The following is a 16,576-nucleotide window of genomic DNA, read 5'->3' on the forward strand; positions in this document are numbered from 1 at the left end:
AGGTGAGCTGCACAGGCACCAGCAGCACATATGCAGCCCCCCTCCATTGAAATAGGAAGACACTTAGACAAGTCTCAAAACCAGACTCCCAGATCACCTAAAGCAACCCCAAAGGGGAATGAGATGGAACAATCTGATACTCAACCATCCAGACTCCCTGAATTGGCAATGAAAGAGGATCTAGAAAAAATGAAATCAGAAATAATTTCTCAGCTAACAGAAGAGATTGTGCCCATAGAACAAGACATGATTAATAAATGTAGAGAGGACACAGATAAAAAAATAAAGGAGCTGAGGAACATGATGGAATTCCAACATAGGAAAGAAATGGAATCTATAAAACAGATGCAAACAGACTTCCAGGAGATTAAAAACTACATTGAAAGACTATGCAGAAGAATGAGCCAATGTGAGGACAAAATTTCAGATATAGAAGATAAGATTGCAATTAGTGACCAGGAAAAGAAAAATTTCTTTAAAATAGTAATGGACCATAAGAAATCAATCTAGCAGCTGCTAGATGATGCAAAGAATAACAAGACTGATTGGAGTCAATGAAAAAACAGGAGAGAGCGCAGATGACATAAAAAAAACTGTTCACAGAAGTGATGGCAGAAAACTTCCCAAGCAGGGGAAAAGAACTTGACATATAGAAAAGTGAGGGACACAGGACTCCAACTAGCCCTGACCAAAAAAAATCTACATATAGCATATAATAGTTAAGATTCTAGAAACCCAACAGAAGAACAAAATTCTACAAGCAGTTAGAGAAAAGAAACAAATCACATACAAAGGAAAGCCTATCACATTCACAGCAGACTTCTCAGCAGAAACCATCAAGGCAAGAAGAGCTTAGATTGACATATTCCAAGCTCTAAAGGAAAACAGCCTCGAACCCAGAATGATGTACCTGCAAAACTATCTTTCAAAATTGATGGTGAAATAAGATACTTTCATGACTAAGAGCACCTTAGGAACTTCATGAATACCAAACCAGCACTACAAAAAATTTTACACAATGTCTTAGGGAAAGACAATGAGGATCACAAGCCCAGGAAGCCCAGCAGAATGAATCCATGGGGCACGACAAGAAATTAAACACAAAAGGGGAGAATCCAGCAAAAAGAAAAAGTCATGACAAGGATAAGTCAATATGTATCAGTTATAACCATCAATGTTAATGGTCTCAATTCACCAATCAAAAGAAATAGATTGGCAGAATGGGTCAAGAAGCAAAATCCAACAATATGCTGCATACAAGAAACACACTTAATTCAAAAAGAAACTCATAGACTGAAAGTTAAAGGGTGGAAAACAATACTCCATGAGACAGGAACCCAAAAAAAGCAGGAGTAGCTATCCTCTTTGCAGATCAAGTAGATTTCAAAACAACACTCATTAAGAGTCACAAAGAAGGATACTACATCCTTGTAAAGGTAACAATCCAAAGGAAGAGATGACAATCATAAACATATATGCACCAAATACTAGTGCACCCAACTACTTAAAATAAACACTAACAGACATGAAAAATCAAATAAGCACTAATACAATAGTAGTGGGGGACCTCAATACTCCCTGTCACAAATAGATCAACTAGACAAAAAACAAGCAATGAAATACTAGAACTCAATCAAACTCTTGAACAAATGAACTTAACAGATGTATAGAGTGCTACACCCTACAAAATTAGAATACACATTCTTTTCAGCTGTATGCAGGTCGTTCTCCAAAACAGACCACATACTTGCTCATAGAACATGCTTAAGTAAGTGCAAAGGAAATGAAGTTATCCCTTGTATATTATCAGACCATAGTGCAATGAAATTGGAGATCAATAGCAAAAGAAACCGCAAGAATTTCATAAACACATGGAAATTGAACAACACACTTCTGAATAACCAATGGGTCACGGAGAAAATTAAAGAAGAAATCAGACAGTTCCTACAATGAAATGACAATGATAATACAACATATCGGAATCTATGGGACACAATGAAAGCAGTCTTACGAGGGAAATTCGTAGCAGTGAATATTCATATTAGGAAAACAGAGTGAGACAAATTAAACAACTTCATCCTGAACCTCAACCTTCTAGAAAAAGAAGAGCAGGACGAACCCAAAGCTTATACAGCAGAGGAAATTATAAGGACCAGAGGAGAAATCAATGCAATGGAGACTAAGAGAATGATACAAAAAAAAAAAATCAATGAAGCCAAGAATTGGTTCTTCAAAAGAATAAACAAAATTGACAAACCTTTAGCCAACCTTATCAGAAAAAGGAAAGAAAAGGTCCAAATCCAGGCAATTAGGAATGAAAAGGATGAAATTACAATGAATCCAGCAGAAATCCAGAGGATCATCAATACCTACTTTGAGAATCTATCCGCAAATAAGATGGAAAACACAGAAGAAATGGACAGATTCCTAGATAAGTATGAATTACCAAAGTTGAATAAAGAAGACCTAACAATTCTAAACAACCCAATATCAATCAATGAAATTGAAAATGTAATTAAAAACTTACCAACTAAGAAAAGCCCAGGTCTTGATGGCTTCTCTGCTGAATTCTACAAAACATTTAGAGAGGAACTACTGCCACTACTGTTTAAACTATTCAATGAAATTGAAAGGGAAGCAATACTCCCAAATTCATTCCTCAAAGCAAGCATCACCTTGATCCCCAAAGCAGAGAAAGACCCAACTGAAAAAGAGAACTATAGGCCAATCTCACTAATGAACATAGATGCAAAAATCCTTAATAAGATACTGGCAAATAGAATGCAGAAGATCATCAAGAAGATATATACCCTGACCAAGTGGGACTCATCCCAGGGACGCAGGGATGGTTCAACATAGGCAAATCAATCAATGTAATACACTATATCAATAAAGCCAAGGACAAAAAAAATGATCATCTCAATAGATGCAGAAAAGGCACTTGACAAAATCCAACACATATTTATGTTAAAAGCCCTACAAAAAATTGGAATAGACAGTCTCTACCTCAATCTGATAAAAGTCATCTATGAAAAACCAACAGCCGGGCCAGGGATTTAGCTCAGTGGTTCTGTTGCTTGCCTTGCAAGCACAAGGACCCGAGTTCGATCCCTGGTACCAAAAAAAAAAAAAGGGCCGGGGATTTAGCTCAGTGGTTCCACTGCCTGCCTCGCAAGTGCAAGGTCCCAAGTTCGATCCCTGGTACCAAATAAAAAAAAAAAAGAAAGAAAAACCAAAAGCCAATATCATACTAAATGGTCAAAAACGGAAATCCTTCACACTAAAATCAGGAACAAGACAAGGATGTCCACTATCTCCACTCCTGTTCAATATAGTTTTGGAAACATTAGCCACAGCAATTACACAAGAGAAAGAAATAAAAGGAATAAAGATAGGAAATGAAGAAGTCAAATTGTCATTATTTACAGATGACATAATACTGTATATAGAAGACCCCAAGAACTCCACCAAAAGTCTTCTAGACTTAATAACCCAATTCTGTAAAGTAGCTGGATACAAGGTCAACACACAACAATCAGTAGCTTTCCTGTACATGAACAACAGACTCACTGAGAGAGAAATGGGACAAACAATTCCTTTCACAATAGCATCCAAAAAATTGAAATACCTAGGAATCAACCTAACAAAAGAAATCAAAGACCTCTACTCTGAAAACTATAGCACTCTGAAAAAAGAGATCAAAGATGATATCAAAAATGGAAAGGCATCCCTCACTCCTGCATAGGAAAAACCAACATAGTGAAAATGGCCATATTTCCAAAACTGCTATATAGATTCAATGCAATCCCAGTTGAAATTCCAGCACATACTTCACAGACCTTGAAAACAAATCCATTCATTTGGAACAAGAAGAGACCTACAATAGCAAAAGCAATTCTAGGCAAGAGAAACATGGCAGGGGTATCACAACCCCCAACTTGAAACTATACTACAAACCTACTGTGATAAAATCAGCATGGTACTGGCAAAGAAACAGACCTGAGGACCAATGGAACAGATTATAAGATGAAGAAACAACTCCAAACAGTCAGCTATCTCATCTTTGACAAAGGGGCCAAACACCCTCAGTGGAGGAAAGATAGCCTCTTTAATAAGTGGTCCTGGAAAAACTGGGCTTCAACTTGCCAAAAATTAAAACTAGGCCTATATCTTTCATCATGAAGTAAATGAAAATCAAAATGGATTAAAGATCTAAATATTAAAACAGAAATGCTGATCTGGCTGGAACAGAGGTTAGGTAGAACTCTGGAAGACATTGGTGTAGGAGGAAAAGATTTTATGAATAAAACCTCAGTTGCCCATGAACTAGCACAAACAATCAACAAGTGGGATCTCTTTTTATTAAAAAGCTTCTGCACAGCAAGTGAAACCACCTACTGTGTGAAGAGACAACCCACAATGTGGGAAAAAATTTTCACCTGCTGTTCCTCAGACAAAGGTCTACTATCTATAATCTATAGAGAACCTTCCAAATTTAAAGACCCAATCCAAAAATGGGCATCTGAAATGAACAGACATTTCTCAGACAAACAAGTAGAAATGGCAAATAAACATGTGAAAAAATGTTCAACATCACTGGTCATTCGAGAGATGCAAATGAAATCAACGTTGAGATTCCACTTCACTCCAGAAAGAATGGCTGCTATCATGAAATCAACGAATAACAAATGCTGGCAGGGCTGTGGGGAAAGAGGAACCCTGCTCCACTGTTGGTGGGAGTGTAGACTGGTGCAACCACTGTGGAAATCAGTATGGAGATACCTCAAAGAACTAGGACTGGAAGTCCCATTTGACCCAGCTATTCCCCTGCTGGGTATCTCCCCCAAAGAATTAAAAGAATTATACCACAGTGATATATGTGCACCCATGTTCACAGCAGCACAATTTGTAATAGCTAAAACTTGGAAACATCCAAGATGCCCATCAGCTGGAGACCTGATAAAGAATGTGTGGCTTTTTTATAAATGGAGTACTACTCAGCCATAAAAATGAGAAATTAGAGACATTTATAGCTAAATGGATGCACATTGAGACAATACTCTTAAGTGAAATAAATAGGACACACATGTGTAAATACCAAATAGTTTCTCTAGTGTGAGAAACTGAAAGTGTAAATAAGGACTAAAAGGTGTAATAGATAACGTGAAATAGGAAGAAAAGGGGCAAAGGGGAAGTGGAAGTGGGAGGGTTAGGGGAAAGGAAAGAAGGGAATGGAGTTAATATGAGTAAATGAAAAAATGGAAACAAAGTCTTTGTAAATAGGGAGAGATGGAGGAGTTGTACGGAGGGCAGGGAAGGGGGAAAAAATAAGACCCGATAGAGTATGTAAAGGTGCAAATTTCCAATGATGAATGTCATTATATTGTATAACTAAAATGTACCAATAAAATTAATTTTAAAAAAATTGACTGAAGAATAAAACACATATATACTATTTATGTATATTATACGAGGATGTACTCACGCATGTATAAATAATTTTCTGGAAAGATATTTAATAACTGTTAAAAGTAATTCCCTCTGGGAAAAGGGAATTGGCTAGGAAATAATAATCTTAATTCTAATTTTCTATCTTCACATGCTGTCTAAATTTTTTTTCCCCCTGTATCACTTCTGTAAATGTCAACTTTGGCAGCTTAATAGGCCATTCTTGGTTTCTTCTACTGGAGCTCAGAAAATGGCACCCAAACTGAGACATTTTGGGTTTATAATTAAGAGCACCTGGGGAGGAGTAACTGCAAGGCTACCTCTGAGTTTCCCTTCTCTACCTAAAGAGCCAGATCCACCAAAGAGGAACACAGTCAACTCTAACCTTCTTACTGAAGTGTCACTGATGGAGGAAGAGACGAAAATCAAACACCACACCCAGAGCCCAGAGGCACGTTGCCCCACTCATTCTCTCCCCTGAAAATCACTTACCCCCTTTCTAAAGTCAGCACAACCCCTCTCCTCTCCCCTATGAGGAAGGTACATGAGCCTCACCCATCAGGCACTTCTTTTGAGTTTCACATGTGCATGTTTAAAAGATTAATCTATCTATTGCCAGTTCATCTCAGCAGACTCAATTACCAAGACCTCAGAGGGAAAGTCTGAACTTCCCTATACTTCTGTACATTGTTTAGATACTTCTACTCTACAAAAAATATTTCACAAAAAAAAAAGAAAGAGAAGAAAAGAAAAAAAAATGGTTTTGCAGGGCTTGGTAGTGCATGTCTGTAATTTCAGCACTCAGGATGCTCAGACAGGAGGATTACCACAAGTTAGAGCTCAGCCTGGGTATGTAATGAGTTTAAGGCCAGACTGGACTACACAGGAAGACCTTGTCTCAAAAAATCAAAACAAAAAGTTTTAAGTGTTCAAACTTGAAACTGTTGATGATATATTATGCCGCTATGAAAATATATGTTAATAGGCTTTAAAAATTGGTAGTGAATAAAGTAATCATAAGACAGCATGTGACTAACAATAATAAAAAATCAGTATTTAGCACTAATAGAAGGAACTGGGTATGGTGGTGGGACACACCTGTAATCCCAGCACTCAGGAGGCTGAGGCAGGAAGATTGTGAGTTCAAGGCCAACATGAGCTATAGTGTGGGTTAGAGGCCACCCTGGGCTACATGAGACTGTCAGGAAGACAGAAAAAGAAAGGGTGAGAGAGGAGCATAATAATAATATTGTTTTGCTAGCAATGCATCTGTTAATTCAGTCCACGGGTACTTGAAAACGCTCAATGCCCTTTTTAGAGAAATGAGAATTTTTCACATCATCAAGGTGAGAATAACATTTCTACTTCACAATGTTTAAGAGTAGAAAAGTTTACTATTTCAGGAACTAGGAGAACCCAATTTACATCTGGGTTCCCTATGTGCTCGCTTCGGCAGCACATATACAGCTGGGTTCTCTATGGGTGTGACCTTGGGGCAGGTAGCTTTTTCTTTGAGCCTTAGTTTATTCTCCTAAAAACTGGGACCATTCCCACCATATCTTTTTTTCCTTTTGGTACTTGGGATTTTTTCTTTTGGTACAGGGCCTTCCCACTGATCTATACTACACCCCCAGTTTTTCTTTTGAGACAGAGTCTCACTAAGTCACTAAGTTACCCAGGTTTGGCTTAAACTTGCAATTCTCCTGTCTCAGCCTCCCAGAGTGCTAGAATTACAGGTATGTGCCCCATTCCTGGCTCCTGCTAGTTTTAAAAATTCTCCTTGGAATTAATGAGGACCCAGGCATTGGCATTGCCACCAGTAAAGAAAAGCTGGATTTAGGTCTCATTGTGTAGCCCTGGGTGGCCTCTAACTCACACTATATTCCATGTTGGCCTTGAACTCACTATCTTCCTGCCTCAGCCTCCTGAGTGCTGGGATTACAGGTGTGTCCCACCACCATACCCAGATCCTTCTATTAGTGCTACTACTGATTTTTTATTATTGTTAGTCACATGCTATCTTATGATTAGTTTATTTACTTAATATGTAGTAAGTAAAGCTGGATTTACTAATGGACTTCCACCATGCATGCAGCCACCTGCTCCTTGGTATGAACAGCCTTGCTAGTCTGTGTCTAATCTTTTGGTCAGATGGTTTCCTGGACTTTACATTCATTCTGGAGATTGTTGAAACACTTCAGCTCCACAGAATGGCCTCCTCACATAAAATCCCCACCCCACTGATTGCCCACCATTGGGATAAGAGGGGCTCGGAAGAGCCCACTGAACACCTGAAATGGAAATATATACGCTCTAGCACCAAACCCCTGCTCCTGAGCCCTTTGGCGGCCCTTACCGATGGTGGTCTCACAGAACTTGTCTGCAGCCACCTCGCTGGCAATGTTGGCACCCATCAGCACACTGATGTCAATGCCCATCTTCTCACGGATGATGTCAGAAATGAGTTTCAGCCCCTCTGGGCCCTCGTCGATGCCCTAAGGATGGCAAGAAGTTAGGAGGGAAACCACCAAGCCAAAGAGGCATGACAGTTGCTTTACATGTAATCTACATCCAGCTATCCAATGGCATACACGCTTCGAAAAGTATTGTTATTTATAAGAGAAAACATATACTGCACATGTAATGTGTAAAGAACAATAAAACGAAAAGCATAAAAATACCCACTACTCAGGTTAAGAAATAGAATGTGATCGATACCCAGGATCAAAGAAGAAGGAGAGAAAGGAGAGGAAGAGGAAGAGGAGGAGGGCCATGATGCTTATGGACTCCCTTTCAGAATTTCATGTGCATAAAACAAAATATATGTTATCTAGAAAGCCAATTATATTCAAATAGCTATCAAAATGTTAAAAACCCCAATGGGTGATAAAGCAATACACACACCGTTTTATTCATGCACTTAGAAAAAGATGACATAGTGTATCTAATGATGACCATAATTTCCAGGTATCAATGAACATGAATGGATCTTGAGGGCTGGGGATTTAGCTCAGTGGCCCTGTGCCTGCCTTGTAGGTGCAAGGTCCTGAGTTCAATCCCCGGAACCAAAAAAAGAAAAACAACAACAACAACAAAAAGAATGGATCTTGAGTGATCTGACACTGCTATAACATAATATGAAAGTTCCTGTGCCTTCAAATGTCAAAGAAATGGACACAAGTCCTGCTAATATTACAGTTACTGAAACTCTAGGTGCAGCTAACACTCAAAAATGAAAGAAATGTCCATTTCAGTTAGAGGTTAAAAGGAATAAAAATGCAAAAGTTGGGCTGGGGATTTAGCTCAGTGGTTTTGCCGCCAGCTGCGCAAGCGCAAGGACCTGAGTTCGATCCCCTGTACCAAAAAAAAAAAAAAAAAAAAAAGCAAAGGTCAGCCCTCTCCTCAGCAATTAAGTGCATAAAATCCTGGAGGCACTGTGAGGACTTCTAGTTTTAAAAAGCTCGAACTTGAATGTATATATCCAGGAATGGGAATTAATGCTGGTTGGTTTCCCAGCTGATGCAAACCACTGGTAATTTACTGACACAGGCTGAGCCCTACTGAGTGGGTGACAATGTTCTGAGAGGAACTCATCAGAGAGCCTCCCCACATCCCTGCAATGCTGGCCTGCTGCAAAAGGAAGCAGTCTGGCTTTTGTCTCCTAAACTGACCTAAATTAGGCTTGTGGGATATTTATTTACTACCTTCTAGGCATTTTTAAAAACACAAAATACCTGGGTGTGGTGGCACATGCCTATAATCCCAGCACTCTGGGAGGCTGAGGCAGGAGGATCACAAGTTCAAGCCCAGCCTGGACAACTTAGCAAGCTCCTGTCTCAAAATAAAAAAAACAGGGGATGGGGATTTAGCTCAGTGGTTTTGCTGCCTGCTGCGCAAGTACAAGGACCTGAGTTTGATCTCTGGTACCAAAAAAAAAAATTACATTAAAAAAAGTTTTTTAAAATAAATAAATAAATAAATAAATAAATAAATAAAAGGGGATAGGGATGTAGCTCAGTGTAAAGGCTTGAGGTTTGATGCCCAGTACTGGGGAAAAAAAATACCCACAAACAGAAAACTGCCACCATCTCCTCTCTAGCTCCACATATCAAGCTGATGAGAGAGGGAATGAAATTTGCCACCAATTGATGTCTAGTGATGTGTGTCGTGCCTGTACTGCACAGGAGTTACCTTGATGAGGGTGATTCCCAGTGCTTTCTTGGGCACCCTGCCAGTGAGCTCATCGCAGATCCGGTGAATGAACTGGTGTGGGATGACGAACACCAGCAGGTCTGCATCCTGTACAGCCTCACTGAGGTTAGAGATGGCAACCTGCAACCATGGGAGAAAAAGAGTTATTCCTCTGTCAGTGTGGAATTATTTCATACCCTCAGGCCTTATTAGATGAGGAGGACGGCTGTCATGGACTGCCCCACCCCATCCCCTCCTCTCTAGGAAAAACACCTCTAAGTTTCTTTTCAAAAGCTATCACACTCAACGTCAAAATTTGAGTCTCATTCTGGGGATGGCACTTAACTTGTTCAAACCAATGGGCTCATCAAACAAAGAGAGCTATCATGAAGAAACCAGCAGATGCTTGCTGGGGCTTCTGGGTTACACATGTCTCCTTTCTCTTCTGTGGTGGCTCTGGATCTTTTCCTTGAACAGCGTGCGTGGAGTTGGGAGCTACTGCAACCTCTGCAAAAATGTTCAGGGAGAACCTACACCAAGAGGCTCCACATGGATAAAGCTAACTTTGTGGCAGGCAGAGGAAAAAGCAGGGACTTGTCAACATCATTTAAGCCAACACACCTGAAACCAGCCCTACCTGGATTTCTCCAAGGCAGGGAAAACCTGGTTTCTTCTTCAGCAGGCTTCTCTAGATTGGGGTGTAGGCTGGAAAGCCACTGTGGGGAGGGTTTGTTACCAATGTTGGGGCTGAGAATATAACACCCCCAAGTGAAGGCCTCAGAATCAGTCTCAGAAGCAAAGTTTTTCCCTGACCTCTCACCCCTCTTTTCCCTACCCCCACTTCCAGGGGAGCCAGAGAAATTAGAATTTCTCTTCCCCAAGGTAGGCAAGGCATGGAGGTACACATGCATAGTCCCAACTACTCAGGATGCTGTGGTGGAAGAATTTCTAGAGGCCAAGAATTCAAAGCCAGCCTGTGCAACTTAGGAGATTCATTTAAAAAAAACCCAAAAAAACAAAACAAAACAAACCCCCAGAAAACAAAACCTTTTTCTCAAGGGAAATTATGGACTTCAGAACACACTTTCCCCAAAGCCATCCATAAGTCCTAAATATGTTAGTCTAACTTTCCCCCACCTTTCTAAGATGCCCATAAATAAATTCCCAATCTACTTTGGAAGTATGTCTGTTATGGCTTGTATCTAGATGTCTCTCCACTGTCTCATGGGGTCATACATGAGGCTTTTTGGAGGTTCCTGGATTTAGGGTGTGTGAATGTGGATTAGGGGTATGACACTGGGATTAAGGGTGTGTGGTACTGGTTCACTCCACTGATTTGTTTAGCAAAGTTCTGGGTGTGGGTAATGGGAAATCCCACCCTGGGTGTGCGTGGCTTGTAGCCTGGATGGGATAAAAGGGAAAGGGAGGCTTGCTGCTTGCTACCTCCTACGTACCATGGCATGAACTATTTATCTTCTGTGATGCTTCTCTGCCATGCCACCCTGCCTTGGAGCCTAACTATGGACTGAAACCATAGAAGCCACAAACTGTGAACCAAAATAAACCTTTCTTCCTTTAACTGGGTATCAGGTATTTTATCTCAGCAACAAGTAACTAAAACAATATTGTAAGACTCCCAGAGAGAATCCTGTTCCATGACAGAAGGAAGAAATGCTGCGCAGAGAAGCTGGAAGATTCTGAGTAGCCAGGCCCTGCTGGGTTCCCACATCTCTGCTCATTGCCATTAGACCACATCCTTGGTGTCCAATCATATTCTTACATGCTGTCCACACCTCACTAAGCATGAAAATGGACAGTTTGCCTCACATCTTTGGGTCTTCATTCTGAAGGCTCCAAAATCATGTAGACTAAAGACCAAATAAATCTGTTACATTTTTCTCTTGTTAATTTGTTTGCTGTAATGGGTGTGTTGACCAAGACCCTTTGTGCTGGCATAAAAAGGATCACCTTCTTCCTGCCTGTCACAGTTGAGCTGGATTGTCCACTTAATTGGCTTCAGAGCTTGGGATGAGTAAAGTACACTCTGGGTGTGTCTGTGGGAGCGTGACCTTGGGACCACACTGTGTCTGGTTCCTGGCCCTTTCTACTTGGGCGCTGTTCCTGCTCTCTGCCTCCATTAAGTGAGCAGCTTTGCTTCACTTTGCCTTTCTGCCATGATGCTCCTTTCCTGGAGCCAGCCAAGGTTCATCCTGGAGTGAACCTCTGAAACTGTGAGCCAAATAATCTTTCCTCCTTTAAGTTGTAGGTGTCCCAGTGACAGGCAAGCCAACCAATACACTGCCCTACACCAATAGTATACTGCTTTTATTAGTCCTCTGGTACCTGGAGTTTCTATCCTGCCACAAAGCAGTTCCTTATTTGTTCCCATTAACCTCCCAGCCCAACCCATGATTGCCCTGCCTGCCTGGTCCTCACCGGCAAGGCTCACTGTACTCTCACTCTTGCCTGTGGTCCCTCTCATCCAGTGGCCTTTGTAAGGACTCTGATCCCTCATCTCCCCATGGGTTACTACCATTGCTTAGGTAAGAGGCTTGTGGTCCCTACTCTGATTCAGGAAGCTGGAACTTTAATTAAACAGCTGCTGGAACTTTAATTCCAGCTGGAATTAGCAGCTGGAACTTTAATTAAACCTATGTCTCTGTGCCTGCTGTTTCTTTTTTCCCAATTCACCCCCAACACACACACCCAGACACACACACAGCCCTCCCTTTCCTCCATTTCAGGGTATTTTCAACATGGTGAAATGGAAATAACACCAGAATCAGAAAGAAAAGATGTAGGTGTGAAGGTGTGAGTCCACACCTGCAACTGAGCAGCTGTGACTTTTGCGTCACTTTTGCAAGTGACTTAGCTTCACTTACTTACCTCAGTCACTATCTAAATAAAACGGGGATAAGAATTCGCTTTCCTACCTAGCCACTTCACAGAGCATTTCCCAAATAAGTCAAATAATGACAGTGTTTTGAAACCACAGAGACTTTAACAAATGAAGGAGATTATTCACCAGAAAAACTGACCTGCCTCCTATAAATCCTTAACATTGAAGACGTCAACCCATTCCCACACCCCTTGTTAAAAAACTTTCTCAAAGAAGCTGCTAGCTGGTCAGATTTCCTCCTGTCTCTTACATATCCCTCTTCAATAAATCAAAGAAAAACTTGCAGGTAGAATAACCTTCAAGGCAATGTGATTGTGGGCTCAACAGCATGTAAAGATGTCGCTTTATTCCCCTTGGTGGACTGCTCAGGGCCAAATGTACAGACGCAATTGTGTAATGCAATTTAAGCTCCATTTGTATGGTGCACGTAGTGCATTCACAGAACATTATTTCTCTTACATGGTATCAGAACAAGTTCTTTTCAGCTAACAAAGTAATCTGAATCTCATCTTTCAGAATAAGACTTGTTGCTAAGTCTGCACCCTACCTTTCTGCTCTGAAAATAATCAAAGCACTGCTTTGGAAATATAGACCAATTTTGCGAGCTTCTTACCTAAAAATTTTCTGAGGCTGTCCATCTCTAAAGATCAGGAAATATGTCAGGAAAGACAACATAGATCAACAGAGCTTGCCTTACAAGGGCACGCAGGACAGATAAATCAGGGCTGGTTGCTTAATGCTTAGACATTCAGGAGTTCAGTGCTCTGGATCCAAGTTAATTAAAACACAATAATGAATAAACATCATTAGAAACAAACTGATAAAATCTGTGGATAAGCCCGATGGTTCTTTTATGTCATCTGTAATAGTTACCACTGTGCAGTGTGTGTGCTTAATAAGCTTCTACCTCATCAGAGCAGGCAAGAGAAACCTCCCTCCCTATCCTAGCTTGACTTACCTCCTGACCCTCCAAGATGCCATTTTATAGTATTTAAAGCCAAATGAAATTTAAAAGCCTTCTTCATTCATTTATAATTATAAATTAATGCACTGGATCAAATTTTTAAAAAAACCAAAAAATGCAGGTAGAAAAATAAATGCTCTTAATCCCAGAACTAGAAATAACCACTATAAATATACTGATACATTTTTGTCCAGGTTTTTCTGAGCCTGTAGAAATATCTAAAATTACATTTATAGAACTAAAGTCATACTTTATGTCCTTAAAAATATATAGTATTAAATGACTTTCCCCATTACTCAAATGAACACTTTCTCCACTCAAGTCCATGAACCTTACTGCATGCCTTTCCAAACCAATATCATAGTAATGAAAGACAACTAATGAGAATCCAAAGAAGAGATACAAATAGGGTCTCTTAGGATCTATGACTCTCCATGCTGACACAATTTTGGGAGCTAACAAGAGGGGCATGGTTTAAAAATGGTCTTACTGCCGTGGGCCAGGTGAGAAAGCTTAGCCTGGATCTTTCACCAGGCAGCTAACTGGACACAAGGATAAACTCCCCTACATCCTCCGGGGAATGAGTGTTTAGATTAAACAGAGTACTGTGAGTAAAACAAAGCAAAATAGTTCCTGAGAATTGTAGAGGCACAAAAGTATTTTAATTCCCTCCAGTACTCCTGACTTGCAGCCAGAATCATAGGTAAACTTCACATCATTGCCTCCACACATAGAAAAATGATCCTTAGACAATGACAACCTTATCTTGGGATTTTTTTTCCCCACCATGGGACACTGAATATAGAGCCTTTTGCATACAGCTACATCCTCAGGCTTTTTAATATTTTATTATGAGACAAAGTCTCCCTAAGTCACTTAAGATCCTCTTGCCTCAGGTTTCCAGAGTGCTGGGATTACAGGCATGCACCACCACCTCCAGCTTCTTATGATTCTTACAGGAACACATCACTCTCTGTAAGTGAGATTGCTTCTGGAAAACTAGCTGTTAACCACACTAGGTTCCCCAGTGTTATATAAAGTAATGGCAACTTATCATGTACTCCAATGATTCTCAAAGTGTAGGCCATGAACCAGCAGCACCACTACAGCTTGTAAAGCTGAGACAAATGCAGGTTCATGGGCTGGACACCCAGTAAATCAAAAGCTCCAGGAGTAGGCCCAGGAAGCCCTTATGCTATCCACAGGATTCTGATGAATGCTAAAATATGAAAAACACTAGTGAGGACCACTCCTCTAGTGAATATTTAAAAAGCTAAACCCAGGGAGGAAAAGAATGAATACCAAGGCTTCCCACTGAACTGGTATTCTAATTCTCAGATGCCTTTCAGCCAAAATTAATAGATATCATTCCAACCCTATTACCCATAAATAAATGGTCAATATTTTAATTGTCTTGGTCTAACTTTATTTCCAATGGAATATCATCTAAAACACTGAAACAAGACTCTTCACCTATTTTGTTCTTTGCCATTTCCACTATCCCTGGCATTTATGAAGACCACAAATAATGCCAAGCACTACTCCAGGTGCTACGGAAAAGCAGAGAATACAGATCTATGAAAGAAATCATACCCAAAGAGTTAGCAGGGAAGACAAAAAGTATAAATTGGACTTCCAAATTTAAAACTTTTGCTAGGCAGGAGGATCTCAACTTCAAGTCCACCCGGGCAATTCAGCTACTTAGCAAGACTTTGTCTCAAGATAAGGAATGGTGACAAGGCTAGTGGGTATACTATTTTCTCAGTATGTTCATGTGTAGGAAACCCAGGGCACCATCACCTTAATATACGTTTGTAATATATCTGATTATATGACGTGTGGGTTATTTGTTCTTTAAATGCATTTCAAGATTGAAGGGCACTGGAATGAATGATGGCACAATAGGGAAGTGGATGACTTTAGTAAAGCAGTATTAAAGCAGCATGTGATGAGGGCAAGTGTTAAAACTAACAATTTCATCAAATGGTAATTTTGAAATTATAAATGTTTTTCTTTCAAACTGCAGGAAGGCACCAATACCAAAACTGTAGGAATTTGCTGGATTCATAGTACTTGCCAATAACACATGTACTGGTGAGCCTGATCAAGAATGAATAAAGAAAAAACATTTTTCAAAAGAGAAAAAAAAAAGATAAAGAATAGTTGGAGGCATAATTCAATGTTAAGGCCCTGGGTAATCTCCAGTACCACAATTGATCAATCAATAAAATAAAAAAATAAAGTTTTGTGCTTCAAGGGACATTATCAAGCAAATGACAAGATAACCCATAAGATGGGAGAAAATACTTATGAATTATACTTGAAAAGAGGCCTGAATATATAAATTCTTACAACACAATAATAAAAAGGCAATCCAATTTTATAAATGGGTAAGGGATCTGAATATACATTTCTCCAAAGGTACAGAAATGGTCAATAAGCACATGAAAAAATGCATAATGTTGTTAGCCAAGTGGCAAATGAAACTGAAACCACTAATGGAACACCATGTCCTCCACTAAATGGTGAAGATTAAAAAGGCAGATAATAACAAGTGCAGATGAGGCTATGGAGAAATTGGAACCCTCTCACACTATGATGGAAATGTAAAATGATGTGGCCACTTTGTAAAACAGTCTGGCTGTTCTTCAAAAAGTTAAACAGAGTTATTCTAGGGCCCAGAAATTCCACCCCCAGGTTTATACTCAAAAGAATTGAAAACATGCATTTTCACAAAATATTGTTCATGAAGGTTCGTAGCAGCATTGTTCACAATAGTGAAAAAGAAGAAACTACGCAAATGTCCATCCACTAATGGACAAACAAAATGTGGTACATTCACAATGCTAGGGTTGAGAGGATGCATGCATTCATTGGAAGTCTGAGTTCCAACATAGTGGTCTTGGGAGGTGAGGCCTAGTAGGTGACTAGATCCTGGGGGCAGAGCCTCACAAAGGATTAATGCTGGTATCATGAGAGTGCACCACTTACTACGAAAGGCTTACTATAAAGCAAGTGCACCCCTACTTGCCCCTCACCTTTGCCTTATTCTGATGTAGCATGAAGGCCCTCAT

General features: G+C 40.0%; 1 protein-coding gene across 2 annotated transcripts in view; it reads right to left on the minus strand.

Moving 5' to 3' along the window:
• The window catches only part of Gpd1l (glycerol-3-phosphate dehydrogenase 1 like), a 71,629-nt gene that overhangs the window by 26,088 nt on the left and 28,965 nt on the right, over positions 1 to 16,576 (minus strand). For both annotated transcript variants that reach the window (XM_004857823.4, XM_021238682.2), the window contains exons 3-4: positions 9,640 to 9,780; positions 7,805 to 7,943 (exon numbers count right to left, since the gene is read on the minus strand). In XM_004857823.4, the coding sequence (XP_004857880.1) occupies positions 7,805 to 7,943; positions 9,640 to 9,780 (280 nt within the window). The remainder of the gene's footprint in view (positions 1 to 7,804; positions 7,944 to 9,639; positions 9,781 to 16,576) is intronic.

Source organism: Heterocephalus glaber, unplaced genomic scaffold, assembly GCF_053883595.1.
Source record: "Heterocephalus glaber isolate CG9 unplaced genomic scaffold, H.glaber_assembly_v1.0 deba00001472, whole genome shotgun sequence".
NCBI classification, from domain to species: Eukaryota; Metazoa; Chordata; class Mammalia; order Rodentia; family Bathyergidae; genus Heterocephalus; species Heterocephalus glaber.